At 40.2% G+C, this 17,273-nt stretch overlaps 2 protein-coding genes across 7 annotated transcripts in view; one reads left to right on the top strand and one right to left on the bottom strand.

The window, feature by feature from the left end:
- LOC144033519 (septin-9-like) overlaps positions 1–17,273 on the top strand; it is a 95,456-nt gene that overhangs the window by 54,200 nt on the left and 23,983 nt on the right. The window contains exon 1 of one of the 5 annotated variants that reach the window (XM_077541725.1): positions 15,770–15,788. The exons of the other annotated variants lie outside the window; for them this stretch is intronic. The gene's annotated coding sequence lies outside the window, so the exon portion shown is untranslated. Of the gene's footprint in view, positions 1–15,769; positions 15,789–17,273 lie in introns of those variants that run through there. 5 annotated transcript variants of the gene reach the window in all.
- LOC144033566 (C-type lectin domain family 19 member A-like) lies at positions 1,047–17,227 on the bottom strand. Of its 2 annotated transcripts, none has more exons than XM_077541752.1 (8): positions 17,096–17,227; positions 2,653–2,720; positions 2,458–2,520; positions 2,324–2,351; positions 2,127–2,212; positions 1,851–1,982; positions 1,357–1,474; positions 1,047–1,289 (listed from the first exon to the last, which is right to left on the bottom strand). In XM_077541752.1, exons 3-8 carry the CDS (start codon positions 2,518–2,520, stop codon positions 1,219–1,221), a joined length of 498 nt encoding a protein of 165 aa, XP_077397878.1. In that variant the 5' UTR covers positions 2,653–2,720; positions 17,096–17,227; the 3' UTR covers positions 1,047–1,218. The 2 variants fall into 2 exon arrangements, with proteins under 2 accessions (XP_077397878.1, XP_077397886.1); XM_077541760.1 differs by lacking the exon at positions 17,096–17,227 and adding an exon at positions 5,716–7,115 and having other exon boundaries at positions 2,653–5,631.

Genomic DNA, 17,273 nt, shown 5'->3' with positions numbered 1-17,273 from the left:
CGGCAATGCGGACCAAACTCTGGCAACGGTCGTACAGGGACCGAACAGCCCGTATCAAGGGGCCCGGCACCCTGTACTCCCGAAGCACCCCCCACAGAACTCCCCGAGGGACACGGTCGAACGCCTTCTCCAAATCCACAAAACACATGTGGACTGGTTGAGCGAACTCCCACGCACCCTCGAGGATCCTGCGGAGGGTGTAGAGCTGGTCCACTGTTCCACGGCCAGGATGAAAACCACACTGCTCCTCCTGAATCCGAGATTCGACCTCCCGACGGACCCTCCTCTCCAGCACCCCTGAATAGACCTTACCAGGGAGGCTGAGGAGTGTGATCCCTCTGTAGTTGGAACACACCCTCCGGTCCCCCTTCTTAAAACCTACCTACCTACCTAAGTCTATGCGCCTGTTTGACAAAATATGAAGTTGAGAATTTTTACTTTGGGTTGTGCGAAACAGATAACTGGCACTCATGTCAGCTCAAAATCTGCTATTATCTTCTCAGACAGTACACAACCCCTGACCATTTATACGAAGAAAACTAGTATTCCACTTTTTCGTTGTGTCCTCTGGTGGAGAAGAAAATTGCAATGTGACAACTTACCCATGATACAACTAGCCCCGGTGTCCCTTATTTGTGCACCTCATCTATCTCCTGGGAGCCATCATTGACACAATCCTGTGATAACTATATTTGTATTACTGCTTTGGACTCCAAACAGAATTATTTGCACATTGTACTAATTTACACTCAGAGGTTTATTGCTTTATTGCATTGCCCCTTTCATTATAGCACTATTTTAATTTGGATTTTATTTTTGTGAAAATGTATCAAAGGAAAATTCCACATTTTTGTATAGGCACCTTGTTGGCAATACATACTTATCAAACGTGGAAAGGCCTATAATACAGTAGTAATTTGCAATTTGGTCAGCAATGTCCATACATGATATTGTTATAATGTTTTTACATCTGTAAATGAATAAGCAATGAACTAAGCAGGTTTAAAATGGAGTGAGTAAAGAAAGACACAAAAACACATTGATGCAGAAAGATTCCTTCATTTACCAAACAGATGCTCCTTGACATTGCAAATTTGGTTGTCAATAAGTAAACATTGTGGAAGAATAAAAGAAAACTTGATTGTAATCCCAGAAATATGACACCACTAAAGTTTGAGCTTCTCTTACTAAGTCATTATAATTAGCAAACACCAGCAATTAGTGGAGCACGTCTCTGATGCAAACATATCCGTACTCAGCTGCGCAGCTCTGGGTTTGCCATTGTCCAGCTATAAGAGATATATGTTTAAGCATAATATTGTAGTGTGAGCAACTTTAATCGCTGATTTTACTTACTGCTTTCAACGACTTCAATACAGGCACCAAACAAGGAATCAGGCTGTGGTGGTACTGCGCCCTCATCAAAGTTATCGAAATCATTAATTTTTCCATTAGTCCATATGAATTCACCGATCTGGAAGACAAATCAAATTGAGTCACACGTAAAGATAACAATTGCTTGGATTTACATCTGCTGTTTGTTGGTCACAATCTTGATTTTGTTTGTTGAACGTTATTTGAATCGTACAGTATCATTGTGAAATTGTTCTTGGACATCACACTGAGGTTCAAGTGTGGAGGGCAAGGCTGGGTTATTGGACAATTGAAGGAAAATCATAATTTATCCTGAAAGAAAAAAAACGTTTGTTTTTACAAAGTCAACTCAACACTTTATCCCTTTAATCCGGTGACAAGTTTGAGTCTGGAGGACACATTAATTTTTGATGTGACAAAATTACTTCTATCGAACACAAGAGGATTCAATTGGAATATGCTGGTCAATGTCTCACCTCAATAGCATCATGGAGTCCAATCCAGAATGGTTTGGTATTGCCACCCGCTGAAGCCAATTCAAGAACAAATGCGTTTTCTAGGGCACTGTGGATGGAAACCAGGTTCGCATCAAGAATGTTGCAGATGCTCTGATGGATAAAAGGAGAAAAGGTTATTACTCATTCAGATCCATTTTATAGCAGGCAAGACATTTTGATCAAGGAGTTCAATCAACAGACAGATAAAAACAAAAGCAGTAAACTAGCTGCTATCACAAGCATTTTCATTCATACCTCTGCATCTGCAAAGGTCCTCCCATGAGGTTGGTAGATATAACAGTGACAGTCCAATCGAGTCCAGCCTTTGGGACAGTTATTGTCTGCAACACAATTGTTGTTTTATGAAGAAAATACCATGTCAATCTAATGTCAATTATGACAAAACTAAGAAATAATTTATTTGTGATAAGTATAGAGTCAAAGCTGTCAACCTTTGGTTTGAACCTTTTTGAAAGACCACTGTGAAGAAGAAAAGCATAGTGGTACACATTACACTGCAGAATATTGACACAAATGTAGACAACATTTATGTTGATTTAAGTCAGTGGATGAAATTTTAACTTACGACTCCAGTCAACAGTCCACTCATCCCACAAAGGAGGAAGAACAAGCGTCGAGCAAATGCCATCTGTGCAACATAAGAAAAATACTTCATATTTTTAACAATAAATACATTCACATCTCACCATGTAAGACAAAATGCAGTACATGCTGAAAGAGTCATGTGAAATTGAGTTTGAAAAGTGCGATGTGAAGTTACCTTTGCAGTTGTGATGTTTGATGCTGAGATCGACAGCAACAATTCCTTTTATATGCTGGGTTGGTAGCCTTGGAAGGTTGAAGGTGTCAAATCATATCACATGACACATCAGACCAAATAAGATAATTAGCACACATGCAAGTCATGTAACCAAACAAAAAAAAATAAAACAAAACAAAGAACCTTTATTCGTGTCGTTTTGTCTCTGCCAAACAGGTTTTAGACCAGAGTGAGTCAGTGGGAAATTTAATTAAATCTAATCTAATTTAGGAATATTTCTTCATCTGTAAAAATTATAGGTAGTTGATTGTCTATCATTAGGTCTTAATTACCATAAATATTTGTATGAAAAACAGCAACCGTATTTGTAACTGAGCGTGTCTTCTTGTGCTGTGTCAACTGTTTCTCACACCACAACGCTAACGAGATCAGTGCGGAAGAAAACTGCGTATATGGGAACCCTTCGCAACAAAACAGACATAAGCACTTCTTTGGACTGTTGCTTGGAAACAGTGTTGTCACAATTATCTTGAAAAAGTAACTTAATTACTTTATTGGTTATTTGCTTTTAAAAGTTACTTATTTGTTTTTTTGGTTATTGTTTTTTTCCCCAGCATTATTCTGACCTCTTGTAGCAAAAACAGGCTCCACACGACGAAGCTCACTCCCACTTTGTCGAAGACGCAACAGAAATGGCTGTAAGAACTGGCTGCAGCTCTTGCAGCCTCACAAGCTCCTACATTATTTTTTGTGCAGCAGCGAACGACACGTGTACGTCCAAGTTGACACAAAGACGTATAATGTTGCGCATTACGTCATCACGTCAGTTTCGCGATATGTCAAATTTTTATCACCTAAAAAAATACACCGGTAATATCGCAGACGATATTGTTTGGAACATCCCTAGCAGTAGGTGTGATTGTGAGTGTGAATAATTGTTAGTCTATGTCTGCCCTTTGATTGGCTGATGACGAGTTCGTGGTGTACCCTGCCTACCTCCCAAAGAAACCTGGGATAGGTCTCCGGCACCCCCCGCGACCCTATTGAGGACAGTGTTGGGCAAGTTACTTCCAAAATGTAATATATTTCATAATACTAATTACTTGCATTTGAAAGTAATAAGTTTCTTTTGCAGTATTACCGTCTGCGTAAAGTAAAGAGTTACTGATGTTTAAGTTACTTTTAAGTAGTGCTGTCAAACGATTAAAATTTTTAGTCTGATTAATCACACTTTTAAATTTTGATTAATCACGATTAATCAGCTAAATTACTGGCGTATTTGCGTAATATAAAATAAATACAAAATACCGTAATATTTTGACATTAACGCATTTTATTATCTGAATGTCATTTGCAAACATTGATTAAATGCATGTACGCAATTGCATGCATGCGTGTATTGCTCAAAACGTAACAGCATCATAACAATTGGGTGCAATTCAGCAATTAATTAAACGCAAATTACTTTTGTTTTTGAAAGCGAAATTTACCACCGAGCACACCAATTGGAGTCACCCCGCTCATTTTGGAACAACAGGCATAGGAAATGCCGTGCATTGACCTAATCACTGACCTGTGCAGCCTTCAATGTAACGATACGCGGTTACGTTCAAGGCTCAAGTGCGGTCCAAAAATATAGTGCGATTAATCTGCGTTAATATGTGATTAATTTAACTTTTTTTCTGTGATTAATTAATCTATTAACGCTTTAACTTTGACAGCCCTACTTTTAAGTCACTTTTTTTTAAAACTCTTAAAATCCCACGCATTTTCTGACAAGGTAACTCCAGAATCCCACCAGATTTCGCATATTTTCACCCATTTTCAATGCTTATTAGAATATTGTGTGCTATGACTAAATAAACATGGTGGGTGACGTTTGAAAGATTGGGTTCTCCTCTTTCATTAGAAAAAAAAAGTATGATTCTACCTTATTCTGTTCTTTAGTAATCATCATTTGAAAATGGCTTGATTTGACATAATTCAAGAATCTCGGGCAAAATAAGGAGAAATTAAGCTTTTTGTGAAATGATGCATTTTCTGCAAAACAGTGACTTTTACAGTAATATTTTTTGGTTTAGTGACATCTCAAATATCTCAACAGTCCTTGCCTTCCATAAAACATGAAAAAAAATGAAAATGTGTTTTTGATAGCAAAATAAGGATGTATTTACATATCTGATAGCGTGTGTAAACAGCAATATTTTCACATTTCACAAACTATTTACAAAATGTTGATCATTTACAGGAATGTTTGTGCATGTGTGTGGGCGTGCGTGTGCGTGCTCGTGCGTGTGCGCTATTTAGTACTATACAGGGAAATACTAGCAACATTTTCACATTTGATAAACTATTTACTAGGGGTGTTAAAAAAAATCGATTCGGCGATATATCGCGATACTACATCGCGCGATTCTCGAATCGATTCAATAATCGGCAGAATCGATTTATTTTTATTTTATTTTTTTATTTATTTTTTTTTTTTTTAGGATTCACACCTTGAGCATGGAAGAATGTTATATGAACGGAACATTAAGCCTTAATATTTTATTTTAATGCTGTTCAAACATGAAACAGATTACAACCTCTATAAGACTGAAATTTCAGATAAATAAATAATACATTTTCATATAAATCTTACACTCTACAAGCTTACTGATTAGTATTTTCTAAATTTGAATGAAAAAAAATCGCAACAATCGACTTATAAATTCGTATCGGGATTAATCGGTATCGAATCGAATCGTGACCTGTGAATCGTGATACGAATCGAATCGTCAGGTACCTGGCAATTCACACCCCTACTATTTACTAATTTGGGGTTATTTACAAAATATGCATGCATGAGTGGGTGCATGGGTTTTGTTTTGAAACCCAATAGTGTCTTTTGTGTGATCGCGTGTGAAGCTTTCTTCTGCGTTCAGGGGGACACTGCAAGATGTTCACACGCTTGTGCCTCTGCCAGTGTTGTAGCTGGTTCTGTAAATTACAGAAAAATACTGTAATCAAGATGTAATTTTTATTATTGTTGCAAGGTATTGTGATTATTATTTTTTTTTTTACCTCTCGGTCGCACTGCGTGTGACTGCAAAAGGGGCCATCTGTGTACGCTGCCCCAACTGTAATCGAATGTTGTGTAACATGCGTTAGTACGAGGTTACAGACATTGCACATACAGTGTACAGAAGCATGTCTGTGAATATTCTCATCCATCCAAGTCATTTCATCCCTGTGACATTCAATATACTGAACTAGTACAATTGTTATCACTCGATTTACAGAATGCTACACGTTAGCTTACCTCCGGGGCTTCCAGAAGCTTTCGGGGATAAATCGCTGCTGCTGCTACCTTTGCCACACTTGAATTGATCTGTTCATCTGGTGAAGGCGGCTCGAGTTCGCCAAATTCGTTACGGATTCCTCGTCAGATGACGTTGATTGGTCAGAGATACGACGATGCAAACTTTCACTCCGTGTCTCAGAGAACGCCGGAGGCGGTGGCTTATGAAGTGGGCGCCCGTGACGTTTTTGTCGCTTTTCACACTCTCTTATGCAGAAACGGGCTCCTTGATCTTTCTATTCGTCATCTTTTGACTGATCGTGACAAACGCTCTGCTCAAAAGCGTGAGCTTTTGTTTTTAGCGGCCTCCGGTTAGCCGCTGTTCGCACTCGTCTTTTCTCTCCTAGCCCCCGCCCCCCACCACTCCACAACTTTACTAGGAAATCACATCCTTCTCGTGTAAAGAGACCATCACTGCCATCAAGAGGGCACAGTTTGTCACTACAGTGCTTCACGGGCTGAATACTCGGAGGGAAGTTGCCCAAGAGTCTCATCCACCCATTCATTAAAAAAAACAGTTGACGAGTTTTCTCGTCGGCGGGTGACGCCCACCGGGTGTCACGTGACGAATCTTCTCGTCCTCGGGTTGTAAAGAGTTAATCGGGGATTAATTCATTTAATCATGATTTTGAGATTTTATAAAGAAAATGCAAAATTTGCAACCTTAGCTTCCGGTAAAGTTAACTTGAAATGAGGAACTTTAACTATATAGTGTGGGGTATAATGTAAAATATTTTCACTCTATGGTGGGCGATCACTGCCTTTGATTCATATTTGGAATCAAGATTTATTTTTCACTGCAATCGGATGGCAACCATTTCAAGGTGTACCCCACCGGCTGCCCATAGCCAGCTGGGATAGGCTCCAACACCCCCCGCGACCCTTGTGAGGAGTAAGCGGTCAAGAAAATGGATGGATGGATGTATTTTTCAGATACTTTTACTGATATTTGGTCCAGTAAATAAATACACCTTACATCATAAATGAAATTACCAAAATATTCAAATAGATTCATACACAAGGGAGAGATGAGTTTATATTTCCAAATGCCATGTTCCTCTTTACCTTAAAGGGATCGTTCGGATTTTTTGACATGAATCTCAATTTCATCCTCACCTTCAGTGTGTGCGATCAGCACTGACTTACCCCTGACAGCGTTCTGTGACACGAGTTCTGGTCCGGTGTTGGACGAGAGGAAAATAGTCCAGCAAGTTGGCTGGGGTCATGGAAATAAAAGCGTTTTTCTTTTAAAAACAATTTGTGTTCAAAAGAGTGATACATTTATATCACAATACTATTTTCTAAAAAAAAGTCGGGCGCCATTACCGCCAGGCACTACTTTTCTGTTCGTTCGTATCACTGCGCGTTGCCCTGTAGACAGCTAATCGACGCGCTACAGACAACTGATCCTTCCGCCTTCGAAAAGACAAACAACTTGTAGATTAGTGCGCGGCTATCAGCTGCGTGCGGGGCGCTGCGCAGTGATACGAACAAACGGCGGTAATGGCGTCTGACTTTTTTTCAGAAAACGAGTATTGTGATGCAAATGTATCACTCTTTTGAACACAATTGTTTTTAGAAGAAAAACGCTTTATTTCCGTGACCCCCGCCAGCTTACTGGACTATTTTCCTCTCGTCCAACACCGGACCAGAACTCGTGTCACAGAACGCTGTCCGGGGTAAGTCGGTGATGATCGCACACACTGAAGGTGAGGATGAAATAGAGATTCATGTTAAGAAATCCGAACGATCTCTTTAACAGTAACACAATGTATTTTTTTTCTATGTATTAAAGTAAAATTAATCATTGGTCTAACAAATAATAATGATAGATTAAGTATAATTGATAACTAAATTGAAACATGAAGTATTAGGTATAGGTGTTAGGGGCGGCATGGCTCAGTGGTGAAGTGATCATCTCCCACCTGTGAGGTTGTGGGTTTAATCCTCACCCTTGGGGACCATGTTGAAGTTTTTTCATTCTGTAAGTGATGGCACATTCATCCCAAATCTTATCTACACAATAACTCTTAGGCAACTTCTTCACAGTTCTAAACTTTTGGTTTTACTTTGTTTCTGCTTGTATTTTGAATGTTGGGCATTTTATTTCACGAAACCATGACAGTGAATGGTCTCAGAAATTATGACTTATCAGCCACGTACTGAGCTGTGTCGTCCATCCAGCCGTCCATTCATCCATCCATACATCCATCATCGACTGCTTATCCGGGGTCGGATCGCGGGGGCAGCAGGTTTAGCAGAGAAGCCCAGACTTCCCTCTCCCCGGCCACTTCAACCAGCTCCTCCGGAAGGATCCCAAGGCGTTCTCTCCAGCGTGGCCTGGGTCGTCCCCAGTGCCTCCCGCCGGTGGGACATGCCCTCCTGGACACCTCCCCCGGGAGGTGTCCAGGAGGCATCCGAACCAGATGCCCGAGCCACCTCAACTGGCTCCTCTCAACGCGGAGGAGCAGCGGCTCGAGTCTGAGTCCCTCCCGGATAACCGAGCTTCTCACTCTAGTCCGGGAGAGCCCGGACACCCTGTGGAGGAAACTTATTTCGGCCGCTTGTATCCGGGATATTGTTCTTTCGGTCACGACTCACAGCTCGTGACCATAGGTGAGGGTCGGAACGTAGATTGACCGGTAAATCGAGAGCTTCGCCTTTCGACTCAGCTCCTTCTTCACCAAAATGGACGGATACAGCGTCCGCATCACAGCAGATGCTGCACCAATCTACCTGTCGATCTCCCGCTCCATCCTGCCCTCACTCGTGAACAACACGCCAAGATACTTGAACTCCTCCACTTGGGTCAGGATCTCATCCCCGACCCGAAGACGGCACTCCACCCTTTTCCGACTGAGGACCATGGTCTCGGATTTGGACGTGCTTATCTTCATCCCAACCGCTTCACACTCGACTGCGAACTGCTCCAGTGAGAGTTGGAGGTCACAGTTTGATGAAGCCAACAGCACTACATCATCTGCAAAGAGCAGCGATGCAATGCTGAAGCCACCAAACCGGACTCCATCGATGCCTCGGCTGCGCCTAGAAATTCTATCCATAAAAGTTATGAACAGAATCAGTGACAAAGGGCAACCTTGGCGGAGTCCAACTCTCACTGGAAACGGATTCGACTTACTGCTGGCAATGCGGACCAAACTCTTGCACCGGTCGTACAGGGACAGAACAGCCCATATCAGGGGGCCTGGTACCCCGTACTCCGAAGCACCCCCCACAGGACTCCCCGAGGGACACGGTCAAACGCCTTTTCCAAATCCACAAACACGTGTACTCGTTGAGCGAACTCCCACGCACCCTCAAGTATCCTGCTGAGGGTGTAGAGCTGGTACACTGTTCCACGGCCAGGACGAAAACCACACTGCTCCTCCTGAATCCGAGATTCAACTTCCCGACGGTCCCTCCTCTCTGACACGACTACAAAGTCGATCATCGAACTGCGGCCTGCGGTCCTGGTGCCAAGTGCACCTATGGACACCCTTGTGTTTGAACATGGTGTTCGTTATGGACAGTCCGTGATGAGCACAGAAGTCCAATAATAGAACACAGCTCGGGTTCTGATCGGGGGGCTGTTCCTCCCAATCACGCCCCTCCAGTTCTCACTGTCATTGCCTACGTGAGCGTTGAAATCCCCCAGCCGGAGGAGGGAGTCCCCAGGGAGAGCGCTCTCCAACACACCCGCCAAGGACTCCAAAAAGGCTGGGTACTCTGAACTGCTGTTTGGTGCATATGCACAAACAACAGTCAGGATCCGTCCCCCCAACCGAAGGCGGAGGGATGCTACCCTCTCGTCCACCGGGCCACCGGGTTAAACACCAACGTACAGACGCCCAGTGTCTGTGTTGTTGTGATGTAACAAATGTCTGTTTTGAACTGATGTAACCGGCATCCAGTTTCAACTGGTTTTAGGCTATGGGATGTCATGTGATGTCAGGAACGATGTGATATCAAGAATCTTTAATCTCTTTACTGGGTCAACAGCCAACCAGATAATTCTATGTAAGTACTGGTACCCGCATGTCTAGCCACAACCAATGAGATCGATTCACTGTGTGTGTTTGCCTAATTATTGCCTCTGTTCCTCTGTGCATCTCCGCAGCCCAAGGGGGCTTGGTGTCTCGTGATTCTCGATGCATTCTTGTTGTTTTTCATTTCGTCAAGTTGTGTGAATAAAGAGTTAAAATCTTATTTGTGTCTGTGCTTTGGTGATCCATCCCCAGCACATGACACAGCCAACTAAAACCACAACTTCGGTTACTAAACTAATTGAAATGTATTGTATAAGACTACAGCTACAAACTAAATAAAAAGTGTTCTCGAAATAAACACTGGCAAATGGGCACAATTAAACTGGATTTGTTGCATACCAACCATACAGTACATTGTCTTCAATGCATCAAGGAGCATCCATCATTTTGTCACTGGGTGTAATTGTGAGGAAATTCCCTGGCACTCCTGATTGGCTGGAAATAACTGATTGGTTTGTCACTGAATCTTATGATCTTATGATGATGACCATTTTATGATTAATCTAGAAGGTTTGAGACAAACTCAAACCAACTTTATTTTTATAGCCCTTAAACAGCAACCTCATAAGTGCTGTATATAGACCCTTCCAGTGTGACGTCACGTTGAAGTGCGCCTCTAGCGGTGATGGTCAGGGCGTCAATGCGAGTGAATTAGAAAACAATCAGTGTGAGCTAGAAAACAGGTCAAACAGTTGATAAATCAGCTACCAATGCTATGGTGAACTTATGCGCGGCCGACGGATGCCCTAATAGCTCAAACGGAGATGAGATCATTCTTTCGGCTGCCAGCAGGGATTCTAAACCAGACGGAAGATAGTGAGGAGTGAAAGACAAGCACTATGGCTAGCGCGACTGCGAGCAAAACTTCGACGCAACTGCTTTGCACCCACAAAAAGCATGAGGATATGCTCAGAATTAGGTAGTTTTTCTCTTTTTCATATACAGCTAGTCATAACATTAACCTCTGATTGTAAATTCGAGGCAGACGTGATGAATTAGCCATATTATCTGTTGTGAAACAATCATGCTTTTTATAATAATAGTATACAATCTCTTATATGGTTAATTAAATTTTTGCTCCTGCTGGAAATACTCAAGCAGAGGTAAACAAACATGACGACGCAGCAAAGAACCACACTTTAAATACACTATTTAGTGCGGTCAATTACATAAATGTCTTTTATTCAGCATGGAAAAGCGGAAATTACATTAAAAGCGGAAATTACGTCTATTTGCTTAATGATGTGAACTGTGCTTCACGCTTTCGAACGGGCTAATCTGCTCGAGCACAATGACCATGTATACGGGAGTAACGCTTTCCGCTCATGCATGTAAATGGTTTATCCCAAATGTAAACATCGACTATGATTGGTTACTTGTGGAGTTGAGGAAACAAGCTACCTGTTTGACGCTAACTGCCTCCAATTAACTTTTCCTGCTTCTTCTTGGCAAGCAGAGAGCAGTTACGCACTGAGGAAAGAGACACTGCATAGTGCACACAGATGCGTTTTGCTTTGATTACTGTGCATTGTCCTTAAAAAAAAGAATGCTAGCAAAAATGTGAGCAAGTATTAGCCCAAAGACAACAAAGAAAGAAAGAAAGAAAGAAAGAAGGGTTATTTGGGGATCCCCGGGGACTTTTACTGATGACACACCTGTCATCAATAGTTTTCCATTGGGTCAGGGACAAAAGATGGAATGTTACCTGTCACAGTGAAGACAATTAATTATACTTCTTTGCTTGGTATGCAACTGATCCAGTTGAATTATCTTCATTAATGTACTTATGTCACCTTATGTAACCTATCTTCATCATGTTTGGGAACAGACTGTGACTGACAAAGAGCATCCATCCTTTTGTCTCTGGGTGTAATTGTGAAGAAATTCCCTGGCACTCCTGGTTGGCTGGAAATAACTGATTGGTCTGTCACTGAATAGTACCATCTTGTTATAAGTCTAGAAGGTTGAAGACAATAAACTTAAATCAACTTTTATATTTTTATAGCTCTTGAACAGCAACCTCATAAGTGCTGTATATAAAACATGAGTCTTGAAATGTGGACTTGTCAGACCACTGCACACTTTTCAATCCATCTCAGTTCTCACTGACTTGAAATGTCAGGAGGATCAATCCAAAGATATAGACGATATTAGACAGTTGAACTTTTTTTTTTTGTCCATTTTGAGATTTCTCCACAAATCCTTGAGGTCTCTAGTTTCATTTCCAAGCGTGCAGCATGACTTGCCTTGCAAAGCTTTTGTTTTGTCGCAAATGGTTAACTCTCATATACAGTCCCGTTGTCCTCCAAAATGTAAATAAATACCTAATTATTGTACATCATCTGATTGTTCTATTTATATAGTTATGTCAACCACCATTCTTCTATTGATTCTACGCTTCTGTTTAAAGTACTCTTAGGGTGTATTTAGACCAGAAACGTCCTTTAGTCCGCTTGTTTGGTCCGGACCAGGATTCATTTGTGTGTATTCAGACCTGCACAAAAGGTCCGAAAACAGCGTGGGAATCAAACTCTGTCTGTTTAAAGCGGACTAAACCATGCAGGTCTGAATATACCCTTACTGTCATATTTTTCATTCATTTTTGTATTGATTCCACCTTATTACAAAAGTGACATTTCCCGTCTTTGTGTTAATAATAATAATAATGATAATTAGGGATGGGCGAGTACCGATACCAGGTATCGTATCGGGCCGATACCGGCCTTTTTTCCAAGTACTCGAGTACTCGTGACGCAGACGAGTACAAGCGACCGATGGCAGAGGGGGAAGACGTTAAGTGAGTCCTCCTTGCCTGTAACTGGCGCTAGCTTGCAGCAGTTTTTCACCAAAACTTCACCGGTTTGGAAATACTTCAAAATTGTGAATCTTAAACTAAAAGAGCATTTTTGTGTTTTATTTTGAGCGTTAAGACTATTGAAGTGTGAATGTGCTGTTGTTGTTTTTTTTGTTTTTTTTGGTCAAAATTAAAGGAAATATATTTGTTTAAAAATATCTTTTAGTGATTTTTTTTATTTGTCAAAATGAACTACTGTTATCGGCAGTTGGTATCGGTATCGGTGAGCACTGAGGGTCTGAGTATCAGTATCGGTCTGAAAAAAAGTGGTATGGAACATTCCTAATAATAATAATAATAATAATAATAATTAATTAGGGATGTCCCGATCCAATCACATGATCAGAAATCGGGCACGATCACTTGGTTGCTGACTTGACCGGAATCGGACGTTGTCTCCCAATCAGGACTCGGGTAAATATATGAGGTTTTGTATATATACTTTTTATTAGGGCTGTCAAAGTGAAAGCGTTAATAGATTAATTAATCACAGAAAAAAGTTAAATTAATCTCATATTAACGCAGATTAATCGCACTATTTTTTACCGTGGATGGTTACATTGAAGGCTGCCCAGGTCAGTGATGAGGTCAATGCACGGCATTTCCTCGCCTGTTGTTCCAAGATAAGCGAGGTGACTCCAGTTGGTGTGCTCGGTGGTAAATTTCACTTTAAAAAAACACCCCGACGGGACTTTAGATAAAACAAAAGTCATTTGCCTTTAATTAATTAATAATTGCTGAATTGCAACCAATTGATATGATGCTGTTACATTTTGAGCAATACACGCATGCATGCAATTGCGTACATGCATTTAATCAATGTTTGCAAATGACATTCAGATAATAAAATGCGTTAATGTTGCGTTTTTATTATTTATTTTTTATTTATTTTTATTATTTTTATTAATTATTTAATTCATATTGGAGGTTTAATAGTTTGAAGTATTTAGGCTTCCAAAACTATTTTTATTTTTTTTTTTTACTTTATTTCAATGGGCATTAATTATACGCGGGCCGGCACATTCCCTATCTTCTGCTATTAGCAGGGGTTCACTGTATAATTTTTAGGGGCGTCCCGGTCCAATATTGATATCAGATCTTGGTCCGATATCAGGAAGAAAAAAAAAAAAAAAGACAAAAAAAAAAAACAATATCGGATTATATTGGTCCACATCAAAAAACTCTATTGGCACTCGTATACAAGCAGTCTATTCCAGACTTCGCCCCTGCTCTTCTATCCAGCAAGAATGTGTGCGATGGAGCTAGCGAAGTTAGGAGTAGATGTTGGCGATGTGGGAATACTTTCTATTGGAATTGGGTAAAGACGTGGCAGCTGAGTGCAACATGTCACATAAGTTTCCCGTGGTGGAACATTTCATATTTCATCCTAAAAAATAACTAAAAGCATGAATCATTCCTGCTGATAGCGTATCGGATCCGGTGTTGGACAGTATATCTAGGCTACAATATCGGTATCAAAAGTGAAAAAGTTGCATTGGTTCACCCATAATAGATTTATGTTGTAATATCAACATTCATCACTAAATGGCAGACATAACTTAGTTGCGCTTGTCTTTTATAAGATGAGCTGACCAAATAATTTTGTAGAGATTTGGAATGATATGCAGGATAAACAGCATCATCTACGATTTTTTTGTCATTTGATTTTTGTGAAAAAATTAGTGCTGTCAAACGATTAAAATTTTTAATCTGATTAATCACACTTTTTAATTTTGATTAATCACGATTAATCAGCTAAATACTTGCGTATTCGCGTAATATAAAATAAATACAAAATACCGTAATATTTTGATAACGCATTTTATGATATGAATGTCATTTGCAAACATTGATTAAATGCATGTACGCAATTGCAGGCATGCGTGTATTGCTCAAAACGTAACAGCATCGTATCAATTGGGTGCAATTCAGCAATTATTAATTAAACACAAATTACTTTTGTTTTATCTAAAGTCCCGTCGGGGTGTATTTTAAAGCAAAATTTACCACCGAGCACACCAAATGGAGTCACCCCGCTCATTTTGGAACAGCAGGCGTAGCAAATGCCGTGCATTGACCTCATCACTGACCTGCGCAGCCTTCAATGTAACCATCCGCGGTTACGTTCAAGGCTCAAGTGCGGTCCCAAAAAAATACTGCGATTAATCTGCGTTAATACAGTGGAACCTCTACTTACGAACGTCTCTTCATACGAAATTTTCTAGTTACGAAACTCCTCAACGGGAAAATATTGCCTCTTGTTACGAAATAAATTTCTAAATACGAAAGGTAAAAAATACATTACCGAACGCAACATACTTTCGGCTATAGCTATTTCTTATCATAGGTACCTATGAGCGTAAATACTAGATCGGTGTTTGTGCATGTTTCTGGCATCCCATTGGCTAAGAGGAACCTCTACCATAGGTATCTAGGAGCGTATACTAGATTGGTGTCTATACAGCGTCCTCATCATTCATCGCGCAGCCCATGAGGTGTTTTTCGTAAACGTATGAACTAACGGCCAACGAATTTGTGCAAAAATTCAAACAATTGGTGATTGATGAAGGCACAGTAAGTTTTTAATTGCGACGAGACGGGCCTTTTTTTTTTAAAAAAAGATGCCTCGCCATACCGGAAGTTTCCATGACGTTTCAGAATTAGTTTAAAAGAATCGCCCAGACAAAGTGTTCACCAGTCGGGCGTTTGCTCACTAAGATGATGTTTGCCTTGGACATTTACGAAGGATTGTTTTAAAAAATAAAAACAATTAAAAAAAAAAAGCAAACATCCTTGGATCAGTTCTTTACAAAACACCAGGCAAAAAAAAACACTTCTGAAAGAGGAGAATATGAACCAAAGATGGCAAAAAACGATGAGGACAGCAGTTAAAAAGGTAAATGAGCATAATTTTTATTCTTTACTCTATTCTTTGTTTACGCACAACTCTCATTTATTGTGCAATAATCTAATTGTAACATGTATCTGTTACATGTTTTGATGCATTTTTATGCTTTATAAAACATTTATGTCTGAATTTTGGGAGGCTTGGAACCGATTAGGGCATTTACATTGAAAATGCGTCTCTCCTTACAAAATTTTCTACTTAAGAACTTTCTTCCAGAACCAATTAATTTCGTAAGAAGAGGTACCACTGTATGTGATTAATTTAACTTTTTTCTGTGATTAATTAATCTGTTAACGCTTTAACTTTGACAGCCCGAGAAAAAATGCACAACAAATTTATTGCAGTTTAGCAGTTTTGGGCCGTCCATAAACGGTGTTTTTTTATTTATTTTTATTTTTTTTATTTATTTTTTTTTTTTTTAAATTCACGAGACATTTGCAGCAGGGGGAAAATCACTGTATATGGTTATTTATTGGTTCAATAAATTAAATGTTTTCTTCATATTTAAAATGACATTTATGTTACATCTGGTAAGCACTATGGGGAAGCTCCTATGTGGGCCTCTAGCAGCGCTGCTGAAAAACTTGTGGCCTGCTCCATCATTTAAGCTGCCCATGTCTGAAGTAATTGGGCCAACTGGAAGTTTTAGGTTGAAATTTTCATTGTTTAGTTCCTCCAGTAACCAGAAGAGGGTGCTGTTACACAAGTATTCAACCTCATAACACCTGGGTTACATTTAAAGCATTGTTGCTTGTGTAGTCTATTTTGCCAGTGCAGCATTTGGAAAAATTCTAGTTTAGTAACTTAGTAACCGTTAACAAATTGCTTTTCTGCTGTGTTTTTACACCAACTACCAACATGATACACATGGTATGCTCCAGTATGGGAATCTCCATGAGATTCTAAACAGCTAAGTGACACTACTAGAACCTCCTTTGGCTGTTTCCTCTAAATCCTCCAAATCTAGGAAGTACATCCGTTTTTCCCAGAGAACTGGACTTGTCATCCATATATGAACACACAACTACAACCCACTGAACGCATAACAACACAGACTCACTTAAATGATTCCTAATGTCCTAAGCACACAGTTCATTTTGGATCCCCTTTGGGCATAGCACACACAGAAACATTTGGAGAGATTTTCTCTATGGTCACCTCCCACTTGTTTCTCATGGGCAGCACAAAAGTATCTCATGGTGTGTGGCCTTCTGCACCTCGTTCTCTTGGTGCTTATTTTTTATTCTTAACCAAGCTGTGCACCTAAATATTGGGTATACCAACTCAGACCTTACCTTAATTTGTGGGTAAAAATATCTTCACATTTTGTGCACTGACATCTGAACCAATTTGCCATCACTCTATATTATTAATTCCCTGCACTCTTTCCCTAGAGGAGACAGACCAGCCACCTGCGTACTGTAAAACAAAGGAAGCATGGGCCACGTGTCATGAATTCATCATGTTTCAAAG

Source organism: Festucalex cinctus, chromosome 1, assembly GCF_051991245.1.
Source record: "Festucalex cinctus isolate MCC-2025b chromosome 1, RoL_Fcin_1.0, whole genome shotgun sequence".
NCBI classification, from domain to species: Eukaryota; Metazoa; Chordata; class Actinopteri; order Syngnathiformes; family Syngnathidae; genus Festucalex; species Festucalex cinctus.
Note: the sequence above shows the minus strand (reverse complement) of the source record. Positions and strands in the feature narration are given on the sequence as shown.

Excerpts from the sequence above, each read along its gene's own strand:
- LOC144033566 (XM_077541752.1), bottom strand. The coding sequence starts at position 2,520 with ATGGCATTTGCTCGACGCTTGTTCTTCCTCCTTTGTGGGATGAGTGGA. Across the intron at positions 2,352-2,457 it reads GTGGACTGTTGACTGGAGTC|TGGTCTTTCAAAAAGGTTCA; the intron begins GTAAGTTAAAAT and ends TCTTCTTCACAG. Across the intron at positions 1,290-1,356 it reads TATTGAAGTCGTTGAAAGCA|CTGGACAATGGCAAACCCAG; the intron begins GTAAGTAAAATC and ends TATCTCTTATAG.